General features: G+C 43.5%; 1 protein-coding gene across 15 annotated transcripts in view; it reads right to left on the bottom strand.

The window, feature by feature from the left end:
* Positions 1-12679, bottom strand: part of LOC118511415 (Down syndrome cell adhesion molecule-like protein Dscam2) — a 109886-nt gene that overhangs the window by 8240 nt on the left and 88967 nt on the right. For all 15 annotated transcript variants that reach the window (XM_036054480.1, XM_036054485.1, XM_036054481.1 and 12 more), the window contains 6 exons: positions 11704-11780; positions 5277-5466; positions 2614-3231; positions 1502-1629; positions 1203-1339; positions 21-907 (listed from right to left, as the gene is read on the bottom strand). In XM_036054480.1, coding sequence (XP_035910373.1) covers positions 21-907; positions 1203-1339; positions 1502-1629; positions 2614-3231; positions 5277-5466; positions 11704-11780 — 2037 coding nt within the window. The remainder of the gene's footprint in view (positions 1-20; positions 908-1202; positions 1340-1501; positions 1630-2613; positions 3232-5276; positions 5467-11703; positions 11781-12679) is intronic.

The raw sequence follows: 12679 nt of genomic DNA on the forward strand, positions 1-12679 counted from the left end.
AGTGTTTAAGCAATACTTACCATTAACTTTAAGGAAAATAACCTTACTAACACCGGTCCCGATAGAATTTTTTGCCTCACACAGAAAGTGACCCTGCGATTCCTTGGCTATCTTGCGGAACTGCAGCGTCCCGTTCGTGTGTAACGATACGTTCGGTTCGTACAGGAAGTCCTTATACTCTCCCGGTGTATTACCGATCGCTTTCTTCCACGTAACGGTCGGCTGTGGATGTCCACCAGCTTGGCAGTGGAGTGCAACGTCTTGCCCTGCCTGGGCACTCGAATCCTTCGGCTCGAGAATCCACTTCGGAGGAACATTTACCGTGAGTGGCACAGTAAAACTCTCACTACCAGCCACATTACTCGCGATGCACGTATAGTTCCCCGAGTACTCCGACGTAATGTGTTCGATCACCAAACTTGTACTATACTCGTCCAACCTCCGGATCACTTCGTTCCCAGTACCGAGCACCGGTTTCCCATTACGCTCCCAGCGGAAGTTAACCGGCAGATCGCCCTCCAATATCTGACACGAAATAGCGGCACGCATACCCTCCCGCAGCATGTTGGTCATTGCCTGGATAGGCATGATCTTCGGTGGTACGATCACCTGTATCTCGACGTTCCGCCGTGCCGTCTGCTTCTGTTTGTTCTGAGCCATGCAGGTGTACGTGCCGGCATCCTCTGCCAGCTGCAATTGTTCGATGATGAGCGTTCCATTATTGTACGCTCGTTGGCGTCGGTTTATGGGAAGCGTTTGACCGTCTCGCTCCCAGTGTATCTTATCGATCGGGTAACCGGCGACCGGGCACTTGATGATGAGATCGTGCCCCGATACGCCCGTGATTTTTGGCATCTCGCGAATGTATGGAAGCCCGTAGATGTTCACTTTGGCACTGTGTGACACTCTGAATTGGGAGGGAAACGAAAAGCACGGAATTGTGAGAATAGTGAGAATCTGGTACGATTCTTCGTGATTAGCTTGATGCATCGAATGTCTCCGGGGAGGGCCATTCCAAGCCCAGACGAGACCCGATAACCCATAGATGGCATAGATTGTGTAATGCATTTTTCATCATCTTCCAACCATGAGGTAGAATTCCTCCGGGGAGTTTTGCAAACATTTGCCAATCCGCCTCTATCCGTCACAGTAGCATAGACGCGAAGAACAGCGGGGACAAAAACCGTGAGTCAGATACTTACTTTCCTATGCTGTTCTGGGCCACGCACGTATATTCGCCACCGTCCTCCTCCTTCACGTTGGAAACGTTCACGTGACTGATGACATCGTCGTGGATGGTGACGTACTGGCCGACGACAAACCGGGGACTGTCGGGGATCTGTGTGGAAGAGGGGAGGGCGAAGCATGCGGTATGCGTGTTACAGGTTTTGTTTTTACATTCTACCTTCACCCCATTTCCATTCTCATTCGCTTTTCTATCCCACGCGACACACAAGGCATCGGCATAAAAGTGGGCAATCCGGTGCGGTCCTCTACTTACCGGAAATCCATCTAGCTTCCAAGTGAACTGCGGTGGCGGGTTGCCGGTGCCCACGCACTTGAGCGATACGGTCGGTCCCGGTTGCAGCGTTTGTTCCGAGAACCAGTAAAGCAGCTCGGGGGTTGCATCTGCAAGAGACAAGAAGAAGGGGTGGGCGTTAAGTACTTACTCGAGGGGATGACGCTTTTCCTCGGTACAAATGATCAAACGAGGGGCGTTTTTTGTGTATGTGTGTGTGTGTACTTCCTGTTTTATTATTACGCTCAAGGGTTTAAAGCGCGTATGGAAACTGAGCGAATGGGAGATGAAGCAAGCAAAGAGGGAATAATGTTCCCTGTCCTAATTATGGATGCTGCGTGATGAATATTCCTTCCTGAATATGTGCAATGTGCGAGGATTTTTTGTTGTTGCTTTTTCTGCTTTTTCGCCTTTGCTTCCTTCTTACGAATGCATGGGGTGCATCGTGCGCTTGATGCAAATTCACTTTGAATCTGACACAGTTTTCTGATGAATTTCAAGATAAAAGTGTGGCGTGTTTTTTGTATTGCAGTATGACGTTAAAGTATGATGAGCTGCATTTTCTGTTGTAATTGCTTGTCTTTGCTCTAGCTTCCATAGCTCTTCTTGGAGATGCCTGGCAAAATGCTTCACTATGATAATGAAACAGCATTAATGAGAAATAATTAAAAATTTTATCGCATCAAGGTAGATTCGAGCTTACGACTTGTGGTGCGCCCTAAGGTATGCAAGCTCTCATCATTAGAAAGGGAAATTTGGAAATTTTAAGGGACAATACGTCCTAAATATAGTTTAGGTTGGGTTGGCCCGGTGGTAAGGGGCGACAACGGCGACGGTTCTTATACGGCAAGACCGGGGTTCAAATCCCATCCGGACCGTCACTATCGTAGTGAGAAAGCGCTACGATCTCGAAGCGCTGAAGGAGGCATGTTACTACCAAGAACTTTACAAGGTTTTCCAATTTCTCTTCTAATGTTTGTACGTAGGTCCTAGGCCATTTTGGCTACTGCTATTAAAAATCGTCATAAAATATTACAAATGTTGTCTGTAGACTGTCTGCAGGAGTAAATCAAGTATCTTTTCTAGTTACTTACCACCAAGCTGCAACTCCGCCGTCGACTGGATCTGCTCCCACTCGTTCGCCACGAAGCACTGGTACATGCCCTGATCCTCCTTCTGCACACTCTTGATCACTATCCGCGGCACATCGGTATAGATCTCGATCCGGCTGTCTCGCACGATCGGTTTCCCGTTATGCATCCAAAGCACCTCATGCGCTGGGAAGCCCGAAATGATACACTGAAACTGTGCATCCTTACCAACGTCCACCGTCTGGACCTGGGGCTGCAGGTGGGCCGTTAGTGGTGCCGTCACCGTCAACGACACCTGAATCGTTTCCTCCCCGGCAGTATTATTTACCCAGCACAGATACTTCCCACTGTCCTCGAGGCGAGCTTTCGCGATTTTGAGCAGCCCGGCCGACACGATGCTGATCCGTTCGTTCAGCTGCAACGGCATGATCTGGTCCTTTACCTCCTTAAACCATCGGTAGGTAGGGACCGGATGGCCCTGGGCAACGCAGGGCAGCGTGACCGGTGCGTTCACTACCACGTGCTTGAGTGAGTGTTTCTCCACGTTAATTCTAGGTTGTACTAGCCCTTTCGGTTCGGTCACTATCACTCGACCTGGATATGTTGAAATTTGTATTTCACCTGTCGGGAAGAACATGGAAGAAGGTTGTTAAACTATATAAATCGCAATTTTAGGCTATGCAGAAGAGATCTTTTAATCGTTCCCAAAAATCGGCAACCCGCAAAACCAACATTATTGCTTCCAAATTTTAATTAGAAATAAAAGACACATGTTCTCAGTATGGGAAAAACTTCAAAAATCTCTATCGTATCGTAACAAATGCTTAACTGCTCGAAAAAATACTCGAGTTTGGCAGCAGCTTCTTGTAATGCAATTTCATCGCATTGTTATGCATTGTGCAACCAGCTTTTACTGCTGTAACTGGTGCATATTTGCACCACACGTCCGACCGTGGGCCAACCGTGAAAATGAAATTCCATTTGCCCCCACCTCAGGGATGCGGAGTACGATTGCTTCGGTAGCTTTTAAGCAACAATTCAACCACTTGGCCAAAAACATTCTCGCCATGCAGCAGACGTGTGCAAGCGGGTGTCGCGTTTCGAGAAGGAAATATCCCTTAAGCATCAGCACACCGTTGCATCAGTGCCGGCACACGAATGCAGCAGCCGCCTGCTTGCCTTGGCAACTAACAACAAAATAAAACCAGCGCCACCGACAGGATCAAACCCGTATCGCGGACAGGGAACGACGGGAAAAGGGTAGATCTTGAAGGATTTTCGATTGTTTCCTCGCGCTCACTACAAAGCGTGGAAACTCATCGGATATTCAGATAGTTGTGTTTTGTTGTATGTGTGTGTGTTTTATTACTACTTTTTTCATCGCTCGTTCCGCGTGTGCTCCAGTGCGCTCCACCGTATTGTTTCTGGTGAGCTTTTGCTTTTCACAATTCCGCTCACACATTCTTTCTTTCGTGCTCCGCGTTCAAGTATGCACATTGTTCTGTTTGGTTAGCTTTTGGAGGTGGACCACCGGGGTAACAACCGCTTCAACTGGCGCTACTGGTGCTGCCCAACATCATCGCTAGGGTGGTCCGTTGGTGCGCTTTCGCAGATCGATTTCTGCTTCGCTTGCGGCGGTAATTACTGTCGCTCGGTAATGGACGCTACGTGACTGCAATGCTCGAATGGAATGCTCGCCCCTCCAAACACACACACACACACGCTCGTTCGGGAAAGCTTATGCATATCAAGCAGCAAAACGGTAACCGTGCCAACCGGTACGTAGCGCAACGGCAGGACAAAAGGCTTTTCTTGCTTGCGTTGCCTCGAACGAAATAAGATATTTTTATCCCTGCGTGGTGAAATGGAATGCTCTGACTGCAACTGCTACGGGAATTGCTGAGCAGAGAGAGAAAGAGAGTAACCAACCCACGAAATGGGGAAAAAACTAAATTTACTGCCCATGTTGTAACACGGCTGTAGGTTGGTTAGAATGTATATGGTGCCCGGTGTAAAAACACCTCGGACCTGCATGCATATCTTGTAATTAACGGTCGGGTCGGATCGGGGTGCCAGTAGATGTTAGATGGTCTTAACAGTGTGTGAGAACAATGCCGATTGAAAAAGGGGTAAATTTACATAAGATATCATCATCACCAATTATGGGAGGTGATTGTGTAGGAACGAAATTTGTATTAAGCCTTGTGCTGTGAAGAGACAGTTTACAGACGTCTAAATCTATTAGCTACAGTGATTGGAAGCTTTATAAGTGCAAATTTTTTTTTAATTCGAAATTCAATAGCAACTAATTCACTATTTAGTCATTTCAATTCGTTTAGCATTCCAAAAAAAACACAAAACGAATCTCACTGTAGGACATGAACCAGCAAAGCCAAAAGTCGTAAGTTAGAGCAATCAGAGCAATTATAATTATTAAATAAAAAGTTTGTATATTAAACATTTATTTTTTACAGCAATTTGCTGTGTGCTGTGTTTTGCATACATTTAGGAGCATTTAGCTCCACGAACAATGGCAGGCAATAAACGTTTGCCAAAATTAAGCTGGCTCTCAGAGAATACTTATGTAAAGCTAGCAAAAGGGTGCAGTACCCGACCTTTACACTTCCAATTAAGTTTCAACTAGTTACACCCGACAGCCCGCTTACCTGTTAGTCTATTTACAGTTCTACATGAGTACGTTTTGTACGCATCGCTTGCACCGGCATTGTTGATGTACAGATCGCCATTCGACAGGACGATGTACTTGCCACCGATGTCCGTGTTCGGGTAGAGATGGACGCCCGAATCTTGCACCCAGGCCGTCACTACCACGAAGTCCTGTATGTAGCTTGGCACCTGCAATTGGAAAAGAAAACAAGAACAAACCGATCACTAAAATATTGGACGGTACTGTATGGGAGTTTTGCTTGGAAAATATTCAACAAGTCTTACAATTATAACAGAGGAGCATAGAGCAATCGTTCTCGTTTTCATGGTGAACTGATAATATTTTAATAAGTGTCTACGATGCAAATGTGGTGAGCTCGATTTGAACACATCAGGCGAATTCTACCGCAAATAACATTTAATTACGCAAAATTGCTGTGCGTACGTGCATACCATTTGGAGACACGAAATACTTTGCTCACAAGACATTCCGCACAATTTAGCCTTGCGACATACTTCGTGCTTGTAAAGCCCACAGCACTCCCACCCAGCCAGTAGCGTAAATCTTAATCGTGATCGAAATTCCAGTTGATTTTAAGCGGAAACGGAACCACGAAGACGATGGTTGTGGGTTACTACTTGCTCCACTTCGAGAGTGGGAGTAGCCGAGTAGACTAGCGAATGGAAAGGGAAAACTTAATTTCCCTGTCGCTGACAAAACAATCACGAACGGTACCGAACCGCACCACGTTTCAGCCAACAGCTTGTGGGGCGCCCGGTTTCAGCGTGTGTTTCTGCGAATACGTGTGTGGGCCGGTGCGGGATGTGGGTTGTTTTTCTGGGAAAAACTTTCACCAAACAAACACGTGTCTCTGGAACTGTTGCGTGTGACGGGTGTTTGAGGGTGGGCGAAGAAAGAGCGAAGTAAATACGAACGGTGTGCTACGCGCTGTGGTTGTTGTAAGGTGTAAAATGGGTCCGTTTTATCTCTTCGGGTGCTAACGCTGGTATTGGCACAAGGGAAAATTTAGGAATACTTTAGTTATACGAGAAAAACATGAGACAATTTAAGTATTTTAAAAAAATATTAAGGAATGTAGAACGCACAAAGAAATTATGTGTTAATTAAAATGCAAAAATTTTGATTAATAGGCCATAATTAGCCATTGGCTCTTTATAAATGCGATAAAAAACGTTTTTTAATTTTAATCATTCGATTTGAATAGTCTAAATAGATTTTTTTCACCACCATTTATTAGTATAATACAGTATCATCAAACGGCAAATTTATCAGCTATTGAGCCCTGAAGCGAAATTTGATAAGCTTCCCAGTGCTTGTTTTTGCTAATTGTTGTACTAAGAGTAACCAGAGTGTTTTTGTTTGACTTCATCATAAATATGTTAAAATTCCGAAAGTACTGATTTATATGGTCTTTAGTTTAATTGAGCTTTTACATTATTTATGTATTTTAAATAATTTGTTCCATTAGAGTTTAGAGCAACTAATACTTACATAACCACCAGGAAAGTGTGCCAGCCTTATTAATCAAAGACTTTAAAAAATTTTCTGGCTCACTAGAGCACATGAAAGATTACAGATCAGTAGTACAGATTTATTTTCAAAATTTCTACCTCTTTTATCCAGATTCTGTATCATAAAGATTATCTTAACTCAATTTTAGCCACTTAAGGGTTAATCTCAAACATCATAGTTTATCCGAAATCATCTTTCTTCGGGCGATTGGCAAGCAAGCTTTAGTTTTTCTTGTTCGCAATCAAGTCAAACGCCAACCAGAATACGTATGTTCAAAACATCAACCAACGCCAATCGACAAGTGTTTGCTTGCATGTGTGTGTGTAAGTGTACCCATCTGTCTGTTTTTTCTCAATCGCCACACCGTTTTTCCCCAATAATCCCGGATGACGACAACGAGCGTTGAAAAACGTTTTAATTGCACTAATTGTGTTTCACGCGACCAGTTGGCAACCCCGAGAGAGAAAGATGGGACGGAGGGAGATAGGGAGGGTTAAGTTTCCTGCCATCTTGATGGGTTTTGCGGTCATCTTGAAAACGCTTCCGGCCAGCACCAGCAGCAGTTGAAGCAGCAGCTGTAGCACCCGTGTACTCGAACGTGTAACGCGATCGATCGGGCATCGATGCATTCCGACGAAACCACCCTTGTGCATGTGTCGTTAAATGTCTAATGCTACGTTGTTTGCTTGTCACGGTTTTGTACCGTGCGCGGGTTATCGTTCGGGTTATGCTGGTGGAAATTTAATTATGAAGCAATTTTGCGGTTAACACGCCACTTCCTGCTGCTAATGGGGATGTCGTTATGGGTGGTGATAAAAAAGTGGTCATCGTGCGAATCGGTCCGCCTAAGGACGCGAACATGTGTTGTAAGTCGAGTAGTTTTCCACACAGAAGATAAAAGTTTAATAGTTAACCGTTTTAGTAGTAGTTGAGGGAAATAATTTCTACATCATTTTTAAAGCTGACGATATTACAAAGCATCAGCAAAACAATCAGCCATCGTTTGTCTATCTTGTTTAATAGCCGGTTAATAATTGAATCATCGAGACTGGTTTCCACAAAATCTTCCCACCTGAACTACGGGGCAAAAAGGCAAAGTAAACGGCTTGGAAACCTCATAATTCATTGCAACCATCGCTGCCATTCGCACCCAAAATCGATCCGGGTTGTTTGGTCCAGCGGGCTTTGTTCTTATAGCGGGAGGTGTTTTACGAGAAATTTAATATTCAATCCAGTTGCTGTTAGCGACGCTTATCAGAAGCACGGAAATTTCTGTTGGTGTGATTTGTGAGAATTTATCGCATCGAGCGGGACCGAGCGAACGACCGTTGTTTCCGGTGCGGAACGGTGCAAATAATAATTAGACGGGTTTTAAGAATAAGGTGGATGGTGCCCCAAAGGAATCTGATGCTTTTTTGATATTGGTGAGCCACCGAAAAAAAAGAAAAGTTGATGATAATTAAGGACTACCGTTGATTTACATCGATAATTACATCGATCAAAACGAACCTAAAACTGCAGCAATAATTATGAACCCCCATTTTCCTTACGATCGTATGTCTATTACGGCCCACTTATTAGCTGGTAAAAATAAAACTCAAGAACCAAAACACCTTCTGCCACATGGTCAGTTCTAAAACCCAGGCCCGTTAACTACTGCTAACAATTTCATCAATTTTTCACCAAATAACAATTTTGTTCTCGCTACCCATTTCGTTGCTAAAACATTAATTAATTTACCTTTGTACCCCAATCATAATGCGCACCATTTAAGCACCATTCAATTCTCTTTGAATGTGTTTTTTCTTTCACCTTGATGCTGCAAAATGGCCATCACATTCGTGACCGCCGCGGTTCATCTTTCCGAAGAAATGGAAAATTTAACGAAATGAGCCAACGTCAAACGATGCTTAGCTTCCGGGACGCGTGCTGCTCGGCTCGACGAACCATCCGGCTTCGTGGAGCACGGCGGCCTGGGCCAACGTGGCCAAGGAGGTTGACAGGTTTTGTGATGAAATTTATATTACCTATCCTTGAGACGTGATGAAATTATGTAAATTACAGCATTATGAAACGTGACATCCGTGCCCGTGCCGGGCCCCGAGCCGGGGAAAACGTGCGAACGGTACAAAAGGAATGTTATCTGCCGTGTGAATGGTCCTCCCGTTTGCCCCGTTTTATCTCAACCCAGCCCAAGGGGTTTGTGAGTTCTTGCCGGTAGGGTAAGGTGAGGTAAGTGGGAACAGTTTTCCAAAAATGTCACTCATAAATTTTCGTCGTCGTAGTTGGCGTAGTTCTTCTATGTCTATCTTGCTTCTTCTGTGCTGCAGCTGCTGCCGCTGCTGCTGTTGCCAGATGACAGCAACTGAAGTTCATGCATTCGCGGATGAAGTTTGGTGCAGCGCAAAGCGCATTGGTTCTACTGTGGATACCCATCTTTCGGTGAGTATTCCGGTGATGTTTCGGGCTTGTCATAACAAATGTCAACCGACACCGGTCAAATGTCGAATGGCAACAAAACCGAACGGCTTGACCTGGAAATGGAGTCGGGCGGGCAAGCCGCCTGTCCAGCACCGTACCATGGAGTGGACGAAGCCAACGACGGCTTGCGATGAATATTTATTTCCCCAAGACATACAACATGGTGTGCGTGTGTGTGTATGTGTGTGGATGACGGGGATACCACCCCAAAAGTGTGTCCTGGTGGAAAAGGGCCGGCAACATCATAAATCATCAGACACTTCGTAAGCTGTCGCACTGCCCATCTCCGACCCGAGGACGGGCCACTCGGTGCGACGACTCGATTCTAGCCGATCCAGTCAACGCCTAAATGGCCTCGACATAGTGAAAATGATGAATGGTTCTCAGTTTTCATTCAATTTCCTCACATTTTGGCAACCGGTGGTGGGAGGTTTGGTGGGAAGGTTAGGAAGCGCTTCAAACACAACCCCGTAGTCTCTGGGGTAGGCTTTTTCCGAGGGAACAAAGATGAGCTCAGTTTGTCTTGCGTAAAGTTAGGTTAGAGAGAAGCTAATTTTACTTTCCTAAAATTTTGTCCCTTTCGGCTCGGGAGCTTTTTTTTGTTGTGCGGCAAATTTCCGTCTTGATATATTGGGCAAGAAATATCGAGAGTTGTCACGGGAACAAGAATAAATTAAACCAGCTAGGGGATGGTGAAAAATATGCTTCCTTATATATGGTGGTGGTGATTTTATGGCTGCACAGTGGTGTTCAAAATATTTGCAGTAAGAACAATGGTGATAGCTTAAGTAATTTAATTATTTTTTAAACGTAGAGCAGAACCTACATATCTTAGAAGCAGCATCACGCAAGTTAAAAATCATTTTGAAAGCCCTTAATATTTTCTTATTTATGATGATGATTTATGATCAAAAAATCATGTTTTGTCAAGAGTTTATGAGAATTTAACTAATAAATGATCGCTGTTGGAAATTGCCCTGCATAGGAGTAAATCTTTATTGAATAAATATGAAAGCTGCACGCAAAGTACAAAGTCAGAAATCAATTAAAAGTTGTATTAAAATGAAAACAAAGGCATGAAAATTCAAAGTTTAAATGAAAGCTATCGTATCTGCCCGTTATATAGCTTCAATTGATTTCATTGAACCATTGATTTCAACATCAAATTTATTTATTTTTTATTGATAAAGAACTGGAGCGACTGTTGCTAAATTGAAGCTGCAGTTATCTATTAAATTTGAGCTTTAAACTGCTTTATTGCTTGAAGTACTGGGCGCCTCCATTCTTAATAACAAGTAATTTCTACTTTAAAGTGCAACATTTTATGCTTTTAACACTATTTTTTAGACTTCTGATTAGAAGACATAATTGAAATTCTACCTTTACTCCTATGCTTGACCTAAAAATGTAACGATCTATATTTTTATTTTCTTGTTTAGCTCCTGTACAACATTTAAGCCTGTTTGAACACTACGTTTTTTAACATTTTGTGGTACCATTGCCATCGCTTTGGACACAACTGTAATTGTACAGAATTTTCAACCCTAGCAAGCCATCGAAGTTGCCAAAGACACGGACACGTGTCCAGTTGATGGCGCCCGTTCATTTTGATTAATACGATCCGGTATCTTTATTGGGCCCCACGTGCAGGCCACCATTATCAGTCCAGTCGAAATACTTTACTGTCTTAAGGGGGTGAAAAATATTCCGTAATAAATATGGACGGTTTAACGTACCCAACGGAGGGGAGAAGAAGAAGCGTTTTTAAAGTTATCAAAAACGGAACTTTTCCACAAGGGAAAGCAAGCAAGCAAGCATACCGTGGCTGCTATTTTGGGAACAAACTTTTAACTCGTGTTCCCCGTTGTGATGTTGTGGTAATTATAATCGGTGCAGTATTTTTACGCTTTTCCAGTGAACATTAGCACAGCCTCATCATGAACCGAACAGTGTCGAAACAAGCAATGTACACAGAAGTAGGCAAATGAAAATATTTGAAAGAAATGATTTAATTCAACCGGAATCTGCAAAAAGCAGCTGCCCTCATTCGATTAAATCGAACCTTCCACGAAGCTGTCAATGCTAAAAGGGGGTTGATGGCGAGAAAAAACGCCGAAAACGATTACTTTTGACGTTTGATACCTTCTGGGAAATATGTAAATGGCTTCCGCCTCCCGATACATATTTTTTATGCTGTGCAACATTTTGGACGCGAAAAGCCAATTGCTTTTCACGAATTTCCGTTTTTAATTCGTCTATTTTTAAAACCCATTTTTTTGTCTGCAATCTGATAGCACTCAAAATGAAAAGCAATCTGGAGAAAGGTAAAACTCAATTTTTTTGTAAGGAAATACGGTACAATTTATTTACTGCCGCGATAAAACTATACGATGCAATACGGACTCACTTACCTGACACTTCAGCACGGCCGTATTTCCCGACATCACATACTCGTCGTGCACCTGAATGTTGTATTTTTGGTTTACAACTGTAAGGGGAAAAGAGAGGGAGAAGAAAAAATGCAATTATTAAACTAGCACAGTGCGAACGAATCGGTACATTAAAGTAAAGTGTGGTCCATTGAATAGGACAATAGTGCTAAAGAAACGCTTTACGTCCGCTCACAAGCATTTTCCCGCGCGCAGTAACAATTAACTGGCTGGAAGTACATTAGCTTCAAGCACAAGTGCGTTCGACTTCCGTCCCGATTCAGCCCAGCAGGACAGCTTTAAACTCCAGTTACTGCCAAGAAGACGAGCAGGTTGATTGTCATTGTAGCTTCTGTTACTTCACGCGACCGGTTTTCGTTCGCCTTCTTCTTTGTTCGTCCACTGCGAGCAAAAGTTCGTAATCGTAATTTTATTTCGAAACACAAATCACACCATTAACCTACTCAAATCGAGTGTGAAATTAAATTTGCTTCCCGAGTAGATGGCAGACAGAACGTAGCGAAATTCTGTGCCGTTCAGTGTTTCGTTTGCTAACTGCTTTGTCTGCAGAGGCGAGTGAAGTTGTGAAGATTCATTCAGAGGTTTTCTGTTTCAATTTTATTCGTCGTCTTTTTTGTTAAAATGTTATCTGTGATGGTTCCCTGCTAGGAACTTTTTTGGATATTATTTCAATGAGGCGAATAGAGATCGTCGAACACATATAATACAATGTCTCAAACGCATAGCAAGACATTTTCAGAGCATGAAAGAAAGCAGCAGCATGTCTCTAGCATGCCTATTTCTGGCGGTCTAGATGGGATTTGAGCTTCGGTCCTGCCGTGAGAAGAACGCTACTATCTCCCCAGCCATCAGCATGAGGTAAAGACTATTTTTAGTGTTTTTATCACAATTTAAAAAAAGCTTTTATTTATGATAAAATTTCAGAATATAGTTTTAT

Source organism: Anopheles stephensi, chromosome 3, assembly GCF_013141755.1.
Source record: "Anopheles stephensi strain Indian chromosome 3, UCI_ANSTEP_V1.0, whole genome shotgun sequence".
Lineage (NCBI taxonomy): Eukaryota > Metazoa > Arthropoda > Insecta > Diptera > Culicidae > Anopheles > Anopheles stephensi.